The sequence below is a fragment of the Erythranthe guttata genome, chromosome 14 (assembly GCF_056151865.1).
Source record: "Erythranthe guttata isolate IM_541 chromosome 14, IM_541, whole genome shotgun sequence".
In the NCBI taxonomy this organism is placed as follows: Eukaryota; Viridiplantae; Streptophyta; class Magnoliopsida; order Lamiales; family Phrymaceae; genus Erythranthe; species Erythranthe guttata.
In genome coordinates this window covers 20879767-20897272 of record NC_142546.1, presented here as the reverse complement: position 1 = coordinate 20897272, position 17506 = coordinate 20879767, and the positions used below count along the sequence as shown (strand labels likewise).

The 17506-nt window shown below is 33.4% G+C and overlaps 2 protein-coding genes across 2 annotated transcripts; both read right to left on the bottom strand.

Annotated features, from left to right (window-relative positions):
• Positions 1-2467: 2467 nt before the first annotated feature.
• LOC105964694 (transcription factor MYB83) lies at positions 2468-5017 on the bottom strand. The gene is made up of 2 exons (XM_012989196.2): positions 4617-5017; positions 2468-3277 (listed from the first exon to the last, which is right to left on the bottom strand). The coding sequence occupies exons 1-2, from the start codon at positions 4913-4915 to the stop codon at positions 2479-2481; spliced, it is 1098 nt and encodes a 365-aa protein (XP_012844650.2). The 5' UTR covers positions 4916-5017; the 3' UTR covers positions 2468-2478.
• Positions 5018-11235: 6218 nt separating this feature from the next.
• On the bottom strand, positions 11236-15546 carry LOC105966731 (uncharacterized). The gene is made up of 4 exons (XM_088812798.1): positions 14565-15546; positions 12939-13217; positions 12363-12611; positions 11236-12173 (listed from the first exon to the last, which is right to left on the bottom strand). The coding sequence occupies exons 1-4, from the start codon at positions 15544-15546 to the stop codon at positions 11236-11238; spliced, it is 2448 nt and encodes an 815-aa protein (XP_088668924.1).
• Between the last annotated feature and the right edge of the window lie 1960 nt (positions 15547-17506).

The following is a 17506-nucleotide window of genomic DNA, read 5'->3' as shown; positions in this document are numbered from 1 at the left end:
TAATCAAACCGAACAGTGATTTGGATCACAATTCAACCGGTCGGATTGACCGGTCCGGTAAGATTCTGAAAGCATTGTAGCAAGTAAGTTTAAAGTGTTCAAAATAAACAAGAAAAATTCAACTAATCTTTTTTTCTATTGGTTTATTTGAAATTTTGTGGTTTAATTACATCAGATATGCATATTGTTGAGATCATAACACGCTAAATTTAGGTAATCATCATAATTAAAGGTACAATTAACATATATCACTGTCAAATTAAGACTTCCATAAAGTGGGAACCATATAGAATAAATGTCACATATGTTTGATTTGTTATGTCATGACTAAATTAAAGAATTCTTCACGTGAAATGATTTTGAAAAAGCACTCACTAGACTTCCAATTTGTGATCTTTTTTTCTCTAACTTCACACACACACACACACACACACACACACACACACACACACACACACACACACACACACACACACACACACACACACACACACACACACACACATCCCCCCACACACCATTACTAGGAAAAATGACATTTGTAACACCTTAATTGTGACAATTTCAAAATTTGTCACTAAATGTATATATTAACTATTAAGAGACAACATTTTACATGGTGTCACTAATAGTTATTTTCATGTCACTCAATTTTTTTTATTGTCACTGTATAGAATTAGTGATATCTCATTAGTGACAAATTACTAACAATATTTTTTTACCTAATTATGAGAAAATATGTGTTGTCAATTAAAAGATTATTTCTTATAGCGCGCGCACACACAAACGTGTACGTGTTTGTATATACGAGGAATCAAAATTCCAAATTGTTAAATATATGAGGAATCAAAAGTCCGGTACTAGATAATACTTGAGAGGATTAAAATTTTAAAAGCATGGACAATAATTGATACATAGTTAGAATAAAGAAGGTAGTTTGTTAATGAGAACTTATTAATGACAAAATAGAGGAAGTTGTCACCATGTGGCCGGGTGTGCTAATCTCATGTTTTCATGTAGTAAGTACTATCTGATTTGTTCGTACGAGTATAACTCAACTGGTTTCGGGATGGTAAATTAGTGGAAGATTCTACAATCGAGTACTGACACGCGCAATGTTGAAATTTCAGTTCTACTGGGAGTTGATTTCTTGTGAACACCATACTCAGTTGCATTATCCTAACGGACCATTGAGTTATCATAATTTACATTCCTCTGTAAAAAAATTATCGAGGTGGATTTCGCCATTTAATGCAAACATATTATAAGATGATAATAATTTAAATACTAAATAAAACGAAGCGATCCTAATTACCAAGAACTCATAATTATGTGCCATTAGAATATTAATCAAATTGCCATCTTTGGAAATGGGAAAACCAAAAAAGTTACTATCATTATAAAGACCCTACTACATAGGTTAACCAATAATTAATGTTACAATTAGCAAGTCCAAATCAAGAATAAGAGCATGCTGACTTTAATTCTACTTTTTCTTTTGATGGTTTTAAATATACTAATTCAATTAAGTGGACATATCACCTAAGTGATTAAACCCCATTACAAGGAAAAATCATTTTCCATTCCCCATAAATATGATGGCTATCAATGAATTCATTCATCACAATTAACATAACCACTTAATTAGGGAGTGACAAATATTCTTCTAGAACAAATTATATTCTAAGATATTAAATTCTCATTTTCGTTTTTTTAGTGTTTATTCAATCTGTTCCATAATATCTGTCTCTTTTGAGAATTTTTTTTCTCTCCATATTATCTATTACTTTACAATTGCAATGCTGCATTAGTTACATATTTTTCAGTTATATACCTTTATGAGCTCTCGTGAACAACGGTATTTTGGTCTATCAATATCTATTTTACTACAATCAAGACATTTTTATTGAATTTTTTAAAACTTGTACGAAGGTGAAAAATGACACCTGTTTTTACATGAAAGTAAATATACGTTGAGAGAGTGACTAGAGGGAAGAAAAAACAAATTCCACTACATAATCATCAATATTCATAATTACATGATATAAACCCACTAGTTAAGGCTTTATTAATTAACCCTTTGACATTTTATAAACACAATTGAGTACAAATTTCTCTAACTATAATATAACCCTCGTGACTTTTATGCCTGCCGACATATCTATTCACACATCTCTTATCAAAGTATGATATATTATGATACAAACCCTAGCTACTTGGAATAACAAAAAATCACTAGAACTACACTTTTACTTCGTCTCATCATATTAAGTAAAACTCGAATATCTTCGAATTTAAAAAAAATAAAAAAAAATCCACAAATTTATACAAAGAAGACCATGAATTTTGGCACTTGTTTCTCTCCTTTATGTCTCATTTCAATAAGAAAGAGTTTTGAAAAAATAGGGGTATATATATGTATATAGGAAGAGAGAGAAGGTGTATGTATATATTGTATGTATATATTAGGGTTAAAGGTTAGTCAACTTGGAAGTCAAGAAGGGGGAAGGAAGCAACATCTTTCATTAATTCCTCAAAATCCCATTCCCCCACTCTTACTTCTTCTCCTCCTTCCCAATAGCCCCCAAACCCTAATTCCCCATTTTCCACTTTGATGTTACTAATGTTGTTACTATAATTATTACCACCACCACCACTCATTATTTCGATTTTCGATTTTTCTTCCTCCTTGATCATCATATTTGTGCTCTCTAGCTGTGGAATGTTGAAGATCAAATCGCGACCTTCCATTCGCACAACGCGATCGCCATCAAACACCGCCGCGGCCCCATTGTTCTGATGATCATCGTCGTACACGATTCTTGATTGCGCAACGCAGGGTTGTACGTTGAAGTACAAACCCTCGTTCGGCGTGTAGTTTAGATTCTGGTGATCGATTAGGGTACTATTAGGAAAGGGATCAATATTGATCATGGACGTAGTCATTAAGGGATGATGCATGGTTGACAACGAGGATGAGGACGATGATGTAATTAGGTTATTATTAGCTGAGGTGGAGGAAGACGAGTTGTCGTCCATCATGAACATGCCCATGAGGATGTCATGGTCATGCATGGTCATGACATGATTATAATCATCTCCCATGGCATGATGATGGTCGATCATGAGTTCTAAAGATGAATCGTCGCTCATGTTTGGAGACCTCGTAGAAGAATTAGATGTGTTGTTCTTGAGCCTTTTCTTTATTGTTGAGTTCCAAAAGTTCTTTATTTCGTTATCGGTTCGCCCAGGCAAACGTGCAGCAATTTGAGACCACCTGTCAATGATGACAAGAAATTACAAAATAAATATTAAACGATGCTTTGTAATTTACATGGTTGACATATTACTACAACAACCTTGATAAATTAATAATCTCGTTTAATTAATAATTTTTTCTGGTCCCAATTTGAGGAAAGCGTAACGTCTGGAAAAATTTACTGTTAAATTGATATTTCACTAAATTAATAGAATTTGATTGGTCCCGGTTGTAATAACACACATAGATACGTATGGTGCGAGCCATAAAAGTTAAACTCTTTTAATTTATGGCACTGCATTATATTGGTGTTATATGTTTTATATAAATTGTTTCTCAAATTACGACAGATTTATTTAGAGATAACATATCTATAAATCTCAAAAGCGAACGTTTGTTTTGTGTCTTCAACCCTCAATAAAAATATGTAATAATATTTATTTTGAGGACATAAACACAATAAATTATTCATATTTTCTTTTAAAACAGTGTACATATATAATTATGAGAATAAATTAAATCAACTGATATAATTATATATATTTTTTTATATAGTCACTAGATAGTGTATTAGTTAGTGCAGCCCGAAGCACAAAGGTAGTTAGGAAGTTGATTACTTAATTGACAAAACTGACGAGTTATGATGATTAACTTAATTACCATGAATTAGTTAATTAGTAATTGGTCCCCATGCATGTGATGTGATTTTGAAGTTTTATTTCGATTAATTAACCAACTTACAATCAACCTAATATCTAAATTAAATTATATATATTGCTGTCACTAGTGTGGTTGTATCATGTATCAATTGTAATTGCACGTAGACAAGAATTAGTGCGTTTTATATATATGACTTGTATGTATGCACTCGTTATCATTTAATTGTAATTTGTACGCTAAGTTTTATAAATTCACTAATTCTTTATTTTGAAATTTTATTTTTGTATTGCACGTCATGTTACATGTACGTGTGCATGTAAATATTGACCGATGTATACACATATCTAACTTATGCATTCATATATGCATATATATAGAGAGACACACACATATTTGAGTCGAATTATTTATGAAGTAAAATATGAGATGTATAGATCTATATACAAATATGAAAGAATATATATAACTCGATAAAGTTCATCGGATGTAACACAAAAATAAAAAAAATTAAACTACCATTTCACAAAACTTAAAAGGCGATTGTTTAATGTATGTGCACACATTTATATTTTAGTTTTAATATATTGATATAAATAAGTAGGCATATATATATATATGTGGGAGTTAGATGTTATACCTATATATTGTGACAAGTATATATACATTAAGATTTTGTTGCTAATAATATAAGGAGTACCTGTTGCCAAGAAGAGAATGGAGGTGGACAATGAGTTCTTCTTCCTGGGGAGAAAAGGCGCCGCGTTTGAGATCGGGGCGGAGATAGTTGATCCAGCGGAGGCGGCAGCTCTTGCCGCAGCGGTGGAGGCCGGCGTTTCTTGCGACGTCGCTCCAGCAGCCCTGGCCGTTAGTGAGCATGTACTTCATCAGCTTCTCATCTTCTTCCGGCGACCACAGCCCCTTCCTCAGCTTCGGTGCATTCATTGTTGCGCTGCTGTTCTTCCCTCCGGCTGCGGCGGCGGGTTCTGGTTTCCTCATTCTCTCTCTCTCTCTCTCTCTAGCACTTTCTCTCTCTATTTCTTGTTTTGTTTTAAGTATTCTTTACGAACCCCAACTGTTTTGATGTGAAGGAGTGTGATCCCAGATATATAGAGCGACAAGATCACCACGAATATATGGAGAGAGAGAGAGAGAGAGAGAGAGAGAGAGAGAGAGAGAGAGAGAGAGAGAGAGAGAGAGAGAGAGAGAGAGAGAGAGAGAGAGAGAGAGAGAGAGAGAGTTATGATGATGACGATGATGGGTGTGGGGTTTTGTTGCTTAGAAACGGGGAATTGGGGGTGTTTATTTTGTTCAGTACTGTTTACTAATATCCTACTTATATAATTAAATTCCATGATTATTTTAAGATGGTGTAAATTACGAAATACGACTATATCAGAATCACGTATAATTAGGTCTCATTTGGTTGATAGGATATGATTAGTTAAGATAAAATAATTGAAATTAAATTATAAACGATCAGCCGATATATTCCACTAATTTTTTGACATGTGGCACTCTTAAGTCTTAACTCTTAATAAATCACGCTGATTATAATTAGTGTTAGAGGGGTTATGGGTTCTGCTGGGATTTTCTTTCCCCCCCTTTTTTTTTTCCAATTATTAGGATCTTAATTATATTTTTATTTAAACTATCCACGTATCAATCATCCTATGACATCCGATTTTCCTATTAAAACAGACCATCCGGTCTAAATTTGCACCCAAAATAATTTAATAAAAATTCAACTGTTTTATTGAGCCTTGAAAGGTTCAACAAAAATACTCCTTAAAAAACATGATAAGACACAAATAACTTAGTATTTACAGGTGAACCTGTGAAGTTATAGAGTTTACCAAACATCGACAAATTAAAGTCCGATCCAATTGTTTACTAGTCATGGTTAATCTTCCCAACTAAATGAAGTTTAATATATAATAAGTCTTTTAATATGCATCTAATATATCAAATATGTAGTGTGTGTATATAATATATATAAGTAGACAAATATTGTACATGAATACACTATTTTTTTTTAAATATTAAAAAAGAGGGTGTTGGTGATGAGTCCAAAGAAACGGTTTGGACAAAGACAGGTCATGAGGTTCTTGTCTTTGACTCCATATATATATATATATATATATATATATATATATATATATATATATATATATATATATATATATATTAGTATTACTATGTCTTTTTGTTTGCCTCTCCATCATGATCAGATTCTTCAGTTGCAAGCCAATCATTTAATTATATATACACAATTCATATAGATATAATTTAATGAATTGTTTTAATTTGTAACCAAGCCATGGTTTTAGCTTCCAATACACATAACCTAATCTCTCTCTCTAGATCTCTTTCTCTCTCTAGATGTGTCTCTCTCTCTCTCATACACAGCCTCTCATGCAAGCACACGTACGTGTATCTCAAGATAACATAATACAATCATACCATAAATCATGTCTATGCTCTCTCTCTCTCTCTCTCTCTCTCTCTCTCTCTCTCTCTCTCTATATATATATATATATATATATATATATATATATATATTTTTTATTTTGTCCATTTTTTTAGTTATACATAAAATGCCCCATTGAGAACTTGCCACAACATTCACGCTTTTTTAGCTTTCACATCATATGAAATATAGTTATAAATTAATTATAAAAAAAAAAAGAAAAAGAAAAAAAGGGAGTGCAGTAAATGGAAATTCATGATTAAAATTTGTGAAAGAGGCAAGAAAGGGAGAAAAAGAAAAAAAGGGTTGATGGGTCAAAAAGATAATTAATCACATTGGGAAAATATGTATCTCTCGTTGAATTAATTAATTAATATGATATGATGAAACTCAATTTACTTTTTGTGAAGAAAAGATATATAAGATAACAAATGAAAAGTTAAGATTTCATTTGAACTATGTAGTACATTCTATTTAACATGTCAAAAATCAAGATTTCATTTACATGAGATGACAACTTATATATCGTTAAGATTTATTTTTTTCTAGATTAAAAAAATATACGAGGTCTAATATAATAATAAGCCACAATTATTTGTTTTTTAATTATATATTAATAAAATGGAATGTATATGAGATATATAACACTAGTAGCTATTCATGTTGCTACACTTGTTTTATTTTTCACCGAATTATACAAAATTTTACACGTGTATAGATTCATTGATATTTTACATAAATCGATATGTATATGTGTGATTGTGTGTAAATCTGTGTGGCACGGAAATCACAATTTCTGAACGTTTCCGCGTTTCGAATACATTTCGTATGCGACACTACTTGAGGACACATGTCGGACACCTTATGAGCCAATATTTCGCAATTTCTGAAAAATTAGAAACATGTTTGAATAACGAATTCTCAAATACTTTTATTGCTTACCTAATTAATTATATGAATTAATGATCAATTTCCAATTGATAATTGACAATAATATTTATTTTGAATATATTTATGTATAAAAATATATATGTAAAACTTATATATGTTTATATAGCAATACTTTTACTATTTATTATATGTTTTCCCCAAATTTTCGTTTCCATTTTTTGGATATATCGTTTTCCTATGTCTGTTTTTCATGAATATCGCAATTTCCATGTTCGTGCTACATAGTTATAAATCAAAGGTAAACACCAACTGGTGTATTATATTCAGTGTTCTAAATATCGGTCGTGGCGGTCGATATATCGGCCGCCATATCGGTATCGGTTATAAACCTTTACGATTTTGTTGAGGCGGTTTGGAATATCGGTTTTTTACGGCGAGGCGGTTTGCGGCGGTTTTTTGGCGGGTCAAACCGATATATCGGTCAACAAATCGGTTTTTTTTTTTTTTTTTTTTTTTTTTTTTTTTTTTTTTTAAATTTAAATTAAAATGAAAATATGTTTTGATTTTTTGTTTTTCTCCAATTCTTTCAACTTCTAAAACCAAACCAAGTACTACCCCGCAATTTATGCTTTGTTGTGTTTATATTAATTGTTGATGCGAAAGACTTGCATGGTATTTGTATTTCGTAAGAATCTTTTATTATATTATGATCTTATTGTTTTTAAATTTTTTGTTATTTATTGAGTAATTAGAATTATGTAATAACATATGAATGATAGGATAGAATTATGTTTAAATATTCTTTTATATATATTTTGAGTATTTACAAATAATATTTAGAAATATATTACACTAAATTTAAAAACCGATATATTTCCGATTTACCTCCGATAAATCACCGCCGCGCCGATTTATCGTGTGGCGGTCCCTAACCGCCACGTACCCGATAACCGCCTTTTAGAACCTTGATTATATTACACCATAAGATCTATTAGACCGACAATTCCTTTAATTAATTGTTAATTATTTAAATATATTTCTAACGGAAACAGACGTTAGTAATTAATAATTATCGAACGAAACGGGGTAAATGTATCTGCACATTATTAATCATTTTATTTTGCTTGAATTTTCCACGGGGTGGGCCCAACTGAACAATCAGTGGTAAACACGTTGCATGAAAAATATTATAAACAATTTATTTGTGTTGCTTTGCTTATGTATAAAAAAAGTGAAGTCTGGTTTAAGCAAAACCCAGATTTCTAATAACGCTTTTAATATTGTAATAAATGATTAATTAATCGGCATGTTGAGAATGAGGAAAACAGGACCAATTATTTTTTATTTTTATTTTTTTTTAATATTTATTAATTAGAAAATTAAGCAATATATATCTGGAAAGTGTTGGAAGAATAAAAAATAATATATATTTTCAAATTTATTGAAGAAGTTATATATTGAACTTTAGGGATGCTTTATGTATACTGTTATCCAGTGCAAGAAACGTCCCTCTACAAATTGATTGCCCTCCACAATAAGCAACCCTACTTTTTATCACAAACCAATCACTTCATATCTTATAAAATTATAATCCAAAATAATATGTTTTCTCATTTTGAAGTTTTCTATTTTGAATTAAAAAAAAAAAAGAAGATAAATTGCACTTCACCCCCTATAAATTTCCCATATTGGCATTTTCACCCCTAAATATTCAGAAAATAGATAACCCCTCCTCGAAATATTGTTTTGGATGCACTTTGCCCCAAAAGTTAATTTTCGGTGGGCATTTTGAAGGGTAATAATACATGTAAGAGACAATGTGCAATAAAAATAACATTTAAAGGGGCAACGTGCAAAAAAAAAAACACAGTTACGGTTAATAATCTATGAGAATTTTGTTTTTTGGGCAATGTGCAACAAATATATATAACATTTTGAACGGGGCATTAACTTTTTTAAATTTTGAGAGGGTAAAGTGTGAAAATAGAAAAATATAGGGGGTGACATGCAACTTGCACTAAAAAAAATTCAACTAAACAATAAAAATAAGTGGTTTTAGGCTTTTAGCCATTTTATTGTTTTATCTTTTTCATTAAATATAAAACAATTTTGGGCTAAAACCCTAATTTTCAGTCGAGTGTCGATTTTACGGACCAACCGGCCTAACAGGACCGGGCAAGGCAACAACGGTTCGCAGTTTAACCGATTCAACCCCGGTTCAACCGGCAGCTGGTCTGACTTTAAAACACCGGTCAGATTAGTTATTTTGCTGCTTCTGATGCCAGCTATTTCATTTTACATACACATACTTGTGAAACGGAGATCGAATAACGAAGACGGCATAATATATATCTTCATGGAGACATAAACATAAGATAATCCAAAGCTCGTCGATGCATGCCAGGCCAATTTAGAGTTCTTCCCTAAACACATTCATCACCGCCTTCAAAAGCCATTTTTCGAGAAGCCCGTGTTGCTCGTACCCCTTATATGGAACGGACATTTACAAGATCTTCTACTATTATTTCACCTTCGTAATAAAAGATAAAATTACTACATGAAAATTCGTTAAGTTTAGTGTTCGTCCGACACAACTGTTGGATTAATTAAGCAAGAACGTGTATTTAAAGTAGAATGATGATCAGTAAAAATAAGATTTTATTTATCTTTGTATATATAACAATAGAGACACGATGGTGGTGGTCTAACCATCAAACAAATATTTCAATTATTTTATAAATTATTACAAAGGACCAATAGCTATATATATGTAACTTTTTAGTATTTGAATTTGCGCTGCTTGCGAGTTTTCATTCACTTCAGGGACAATTGAGAGATATAATCTGCATTATATTAAATCAATGTCAAAATTCAAAAGTCAAAATAATTGGTAGATATTTCCAACTTATTTAACTAGAATTAACATTAAAACGATATAAAATTCATTGTAGTTATGCAAAAGCATTTTCAATAAGAAGTTGATACTTACTTCCACATTTGAAACCACGTGGAACTGGATTGCCACAATAATCTGCAAGATCTACCACTTTATTGGAATAATATATAATATTTTTGCCGCCGGTCAAGAATTTTTTGCAAAAGAGTTGTATGTCCGTCTTTCGGGCATAACGACAACATCTTTCATTTGGTTTATAGAACATATTATAAGGATATATTTTGGATATGTAAAATGAACAATGTATGATGAAATTGGTTATACCCACACAACGCGACACAATGCCGGGAGATTTTGGATGTTGGCCCAAAGCTATGTCGATCTCCATTACTGCAAATCCAATCATCATAAAAATTATTACCAAAACATTATGAATACGAGGTACATCCATTTCTCCTATGTGTTTGTATGTCTATGCGTGTTTCATGCAATTTTTATACAGTAAAAGGATGTCGAAGATTTCGATAAATTGATAGTATATAATATTAAACTACTCTTTTCCTGATATTAAATTGGATTATCTCAAATAAAAGACTTATTAATTCCATAATACGCAGCAATTAGAACAAGTAATTTACATTGATGATGATATTAAATTGGATTCTATCAGATAAAAGACTTATTAATTCCATAATACGCAACAATTACAACAAGCAATGTACATTGATGATGATGTAATTTTGTATTGGCCAAATTTAACCTCACCTCTTCGTGTGATTAGTGTAGAAATGATGAAACACATAATGAAAAAGATGAATTGTGTCTTGTATTTCATCAATGAGAGCTTGTACATTTATATACACACAAGAGAGAAATAATAAAGGAAGAAACTAATTACACCTAATCAAATCCCTAATCAAATCACTAATTAAGACTTGATTGAATCTAATCAAATCCCTAATCAAATCACTAATTAAGACTTGATTGAATCTAATCAAATCACCTAATTAAGGCTAAACTAAATCAAAAAGAATATATATTATATTCTTCTAACACCCCCCGTCAAGTTGGAAGTGGTATTGATATATCAAAAACACCCAACTTGCGAACTAATCGTCGATAAGCTTCACCGCCAAGTGGTTTCGTAAAAATATCTGCTAGTTGATCACTTGAACGTAGGTATGAGGGAGCAATGAGCCCTGCCTGAATTTTTTCTCGAACCGAATGACAATCAATTTCAATGTGCTTGGTGCGTTCATGAAAGACAGGATTTTCTGCAATGTGTATAGCAGCTTGGCTATCACAATGAATTGGAATTGGTTGAGAGTGGTTGAAACCGAGATCCGTTAGAACATATTTTAACCACTGTAACTCACAAGTAAGTGCAGCAAGAGAACGATATTCGGCTTCGGTAGAAGAACGAGAAACGGTTGGTTGTTTCTTAGTTTTCCAAGAAATAGGACTAGAACCCAACATGGTGAAATAACCAGTGGTAGACCGACGAGTGGTAGGACAACCAGCCCAATCAGAGTCGGCATATCCTACTAGAGTGAGAGAACTAGATGCAGAAAGGAATAAACCTTTACCAACAGTACCTTTAAGATAACGAAGGATTCGATTGGCAGCATCAAGATGAGTAGAATGCGGATTTTGCATGAATTGACTAAGAGTATTAACCGCATATTGAATGTCAGGTCGTGTTACAGTGAGATATAGCAGGCGCCCTATGAGACGTCGATAGATTGATGGATCGGGAAGAGGAGTCCCATCATGTGGACGTAAACGAAGATGTGGTTCCATTGGAAAATCAGACGGACGAGAACCAGTCATCCCGGAATCAGATAAGATGTCTAGAGTATACTTGCGTTGACATAAAAAGATGCCTTGTTTAGAACGAGATACTTCAATACCCAAAAAATATCGAAGATTACCAAGATCTTTTATGGAAAAAGAATTGGCAAGAAATTTTTTGATATCGGAAATAGCATCATCATTATTTCCTGTAATGATAATATCATCAACGTAGACGAGTATAAAAATGGATGTCTTATTACGAATATATGTAAAAAGACTGTAGTCTGAAATTGATTGATGAAAGCCTCGACTAATAAGAGTGGTTGAGAATTTGGAGAACCATTGACGAGATGCTTGTTTGAGACCATAGATTGATTTATTTAATTTACATACACGAGTCTCCCCTTTGTGAGAGAAGCCAGGGGGAAGTTTCATATAGACCTCTTCATTAAGATCTCCTTGAAGAAATGCATTGTTAACATCAAGTTGGTGGATGGACCAACTTTTAATGGCAGCAATTGAGAGTAGGAGACGTACAGTAACTAGTTTTGCCACAGGTGCGAAGGTATCATGGTAATCAATTCCTTCAATTTGAGTATAACCTTTGGCAACTAGACGAGCTTTATATCGATCAATTGAACCATCTGACCGATATTTAATTTTGAAGACCCATTTACAACCAAAGGGTGATTTGCCGGGTGGAATTTGACATAAGGACCAAGTGTTATTTGATTCTAGAGCTCGAATTTCCTTGGCCATTGCATCACGCCATTCAATTGATTTTATGGCTTGAGAATATGATCGCGGCTCTTGATTCTTAATGATATTTGTGAGAAAGGCTCGATGGGAATGACTTAAATTACGGAAAGAAATGTAATTTGCTAGTGGAAAATCAGTGGATAGTGAAATATGATTACAAATATAATCATTGAGACGCTTTGGTTGGTGACGGATGCGTTGAGGGTAATTACGAACAATGGTTGTAGAAGGTGAATCAGAAGATGGTGTGCCATCAGAAATAGATGGAGAATTAGTTGAACCATCAACTTGAGAAGGTGAGGAAGGAGATTCGGAAATAGAGGGAGAATTGATTGAATCATCAAGTTGAGAGGGTAAGGAATGAGATGGTGGCGAGTCATCTAAACTCGTAGTTTCATTACGAGGAATAGAATCACCCGAAGGGGGGTCGATGAGTGGTGTAGGGTAGTCAAAAGTCCCATTATCATTGATCGGAGTAATTGAAATTGGATCTTGTAAAGATGAATTTACAAGATCATGATATGGAAAAATTGACTCATGAAAAATGACATCGCGTGAAACGTAAATTTGACGAGTTTTGAGGTCGTATATACGATATCCCTTTTGTCCATAAGGATAACCAACAAAGATGCCAGGTTTTGCTCGTTCATCAAATTTATGTTGAATATTTATATTTTTAGCAAAACATAAACACCCAAAAACTCGAAGAGAGGAATAAGATGGAAGATGTCCAACTAAGACTTGATGAGGAGATTTATATTGAAGGACTGGAGTTGGAAGTTTGTTAATGAGAAATGCAGCGGTTAGAATACATTCACCCCAAAAAGAAAGAGGCAAGTTTGCTTGAAATCGTAAAGCTCGAGCGACATCAAGGAGATGCCGATGTTTACGTTCTACAATGCCATTTTGTTGTGGGGTCGCAACGCAACTACGTTGATGAATGATTCCATTATCATGAAACCATTTTTGAATTTGTTTGGAAAGAAATTCAGAACCATTATCTGAACGTATGGTTTGAAGTTGAGGAAGAAAAATATCCCCATTTCCGGAATTGAAACGGGAGACTTTTGTGTTAAATTGACGACGAATTAGATTAAAAAAATGGGTTATCATGTTGAAAGTTTCGGATTTGTGTTTCATTAGATAAATCCAAGTGCATCTTGAATAATCATCAACAATAGTTAAGAAGAATCGTGATCCATTTTGTGAGGGTATAGAGAAAGGACCCCAAATATCAACATGAATCAATTCAAAACAATGAGAAGAACAAGATGTACGTTGAGGAAATGAAAGACGTGCCTGTTTAGCACGTGGACAAACATCACAAACAAAATCCTTATTTGGAATAATATTTTGAGAATTCTTAACAATAAAATCAAAACGAGGCCTAGATGGATGACCAAGGCGAGAATGCCATAGATCAAATTTATTACATTGCTTAATAGAAAGAGCAGAATTAGAAATCAAATGGCAATCTAGATAGAAAAGGCCATTGTGAGGATTACCCCGACCAATCGTCTTCTTCGTTGATTGGTCCTGAAATACACATCCAGACGAAGAAAAAATTATATCACAATTTGTGGATTTCGTAAATTGTGAAATCGATAACAAATTGAACTTAAAAGATGGAATGTAAAAAACATTCGTGAGAATGAAAGTACCAAAACATTTGACTGTGCCTATGTGAGTCACAGGCGCGTGAGAGCCATCAGGCAATTGAACATATATGTTTTTACGAATAGGGGAATATGAAGAAAATAATGAGAGAGATGTACATATATGATTAGAAGCACCGGAGTCAATAATCCAACAAAATGACGAAAAAGTGTGATTTTTACCTGCTAAGTGCACTGAGGGTCCACTAGTTTCTTCTTTGGCAAGAAGTGTGAGAAGCTTGTTGTATTGTTCGTGCGTGAGTGAACTAGCCATAAGAGTGGAGTTGGATGGTGGTGGCACGGATTTCTTCACATGTCTGTCGGGAAAGCCATGAAGTTGATAGCATGTAGCAAGAGTATGACCATGTTTGTTGCAATGGTCGCAAAATGGACGTTGACGTTTTCCCGACGGACGAAATGGAGGTTTAGATGCTTGAAGTGCAGCGGCATCAACAGTAGGAGTTGTGAGAATATTGATCTCTTGCTGCTTTTCTTCTTGACGAACCAAATTATAGATACGTTGAATGGAAGGAAATGGTTCCATCAAGAGAATTTGGCTGCGAATAGCGGAAAAACGATCATGTAGTCCTTGAAGAAATTCCATGGATCGATCTTGATTTTGTTGGTCAATAATGCTTTTAGCATTACCACAAATGCAAGGAGTGATATGGATAATGGAACCGAGTTCATCCCATAGAGATTTGAGTTGCGTAAAATACAATGAAACAGACATGCTTTCTTGTTTGAGGGAAGAAATTGATTGTTTCAATTGATAAATTTTTGGAGCATTTGATTGAGAAAAACGATCCTTGAGATCGGTCCAAATTTGTGCTGCAGTTTCAGCATACAAGATACTTGGACGGATCTCAGGTGAAACAGAATTAAGGATCCAACTTCCTACCAAATCGTTACAACGTTCCCAATTAGAAATGTCAGATTTCTCTGTCGGAATTGGGAGTGACCCATCAACGAAACCAAGCTTATTTTTGGCACGAAGTGCCATTGTGACTGCACGACTCCATGATCCGTAATTATCTCCTGTCAACAAAGGTGTGACAAGGATAGTAGAAGGACTATCGGAATGATGGATTGTGTATAAATCGGTTATGATGGGTGTGGGTGATGATGAAGAAGACTTTGTAGGAAGAAGATCGTCGGTAGACATTTTGAAGAATGAGGAGAAAAAAAAATCAAAGATTCACTGATACCATGTAGAAATGATGAAACACATAATGAAAAAGATGAATTGTGTCTTGTATTTCATCAATGAGAGCTTGTACATTTATATACACACAAGAGAGAAATAATAAAGGAAGAAACTAATTACACCTAATCAAATCCCTAATCAAATCACTAATTAAGACTTGATTGAATCTAATCAAATCCCTAATCAAATCACTAATTAAGACTTGATTGAATCTAATCAAATCACCTAATTAAGGCTAAACTAAATCAAAAAGAATATATATTATATTCTTCTAACAATTAGGTTTTGAAATGTAACACATTGAATTCAAAAAACACAAGACAAATATGACTACACAAATATCACATAATTCAAAGTACTATAATCCATTTGGCCTTAGGCACTTCCTAATTGTTGTCCAACAACTAAAACTATTGAATATTATTTTAAAATAAATTCTGATTGTATCCTCATCTGTTACAACTTCAAACACATCATCTTCTAAATTTGTTTTAATCGAAAACACTAATATTTTACGGAACTAAATAATTGCACACTTGAATTCGAAAAATGAAAACCGCTATTTAATCGTTTATATAGTGGCGAAGCCAATGTTTCATTACTGAGGTGGAGGTGGATCAAGTTTTTTCAAGTTTCAATTTACTTTTTTTTTTCCTTTCTTGTAATTCTTTAGAAAAGAAAAAAGGATTTTTTTTTAGTTTCTTTGAAAAATCAGTTTGGACCGTGACCTGACCCGGACTTGGTCGGGACTCGCCCCGGATCCGGACCTCCCTCCCCACGGGTCGGTTTTGGATCCCCTAAAAATTGGACCTGGACCCGGGGCCTGACCCGACCCGTGATCGTTTCTACATACAAAGATAATTTTAACTTGATCGTTAGAGCTCTACGCCGAAAAATCCCTCTTGTTATTGCAGGAACGGAGGGCGATCATGATTCCGGTAGCACTCCAGGCTGACATGGGGAGATCCATGATGACATCATGCTTACGTCACATGAACCGACGACCGTCTATGGGAAAATAATCATCATTTGTCATGCTTTTTGGCACAAGGGTGATCGAATCTGAGCTAAAGCGTTGAGATGGAAGGAGAAAGTTCTTTTGCCAAAAATCTGCAAAAAGAGATGGACTCTGCAACCGTCGGAAGGGTATTGGCTTAGAAGGTCCATTTCATCAAAAGGATGGAAAAAGTTTTTGATAGTCGGGTTGACTACTTCACGAAACAGAGTGAAGTATTATCTCGCACCAATGATGAGGTGATGCACTTTATTTGGAAAAATATTTGTTGCCGCTTCGGAATACCTCGTAACATTGTACCAGGCAACGACACCCAATTCAACTCGAAGAAGATGAAAATCACTACGGAGCAATGACACATCCACATGCCAATAATGGCCAAGTCGAAGTGATGAATCGAATTATCATTTTGGGATTGAAGAAATGGCTGGACGAGGTTGGGTCGATGAAGTACCTTCAGTTCTATGGTCCTACTGACTTCACTTAGAGCAACTCCAATATCAAACATGGTATTCAAACCATTAACCACTATTTATACACAAAAAAATAGAAATTTTTAACTCCAATGGGGTCAAATTAGGCTTTTATTTTGATAATTCAACTTTTGTGATGTAAAAATAATTGCTGAAAATTGAGTTATCAAAAGTGTAACTATCTAAACATCCAATCAAAAGTGGACATGTGACAATTACAAATAAAATCACCCATAAACTTCCAATTCATAATTAATTTGATAACCATGGTTGGATTAGATGAATTTTAATCAATATTAAAATATTATCTCAAATTTCAAATAAATATTTGATAATTCAATTTTGGTATTTAGCATTGGAGTTATATTAGAGTCGAGATCTCCTATTAGAATTGAGATACTCAGATCTAGTTTACAGAGAGAATAAACCC

What these genes read in the sequence shown, in the direction of transcription:
- LOC105966731 (XM_088812798.1), bottom strand. Translation starts at nt 15,546, where the DNA reads ATGTCTACCGACGATCTTCTTCCTACAAAGTCTTCTTCATCATCACCC. An exon ending in ACCCTCAGTGCACTTAGCAG is followed by an intron (nt 13,218 to 14,564) that starts GTAAAAATCACA and finishes CATCTTTACAAG; the next exon opens with ATCCAATTTCAATTACTCCG. An exon ending in CTCTCACAAAGGGGAGACTC is followed by an intron (nt 12,174 to 12,362) that starts GTGTATGTAAAT and finishes TTATCATTACAG; the next exon opens with GAAATAATGATGATGCTATT.
- LOC105964694 (XM_012989196.2), bottom strand. Translation starts at nt 4,915, where the DNA reads ATGAGGAAACCAGAACCCGCCGCCGCAGCCGGAGGGAAGAACAGCAGC. An exon ending in CATTCTCTTCTTGGCAACAG is followed by an intron (nt 3,278 to 4,616) that starts GTACTCCTTATA and finishes CATCATTGACAG; the next exon opens with GTGGTCTCAAATTGCTGCAC.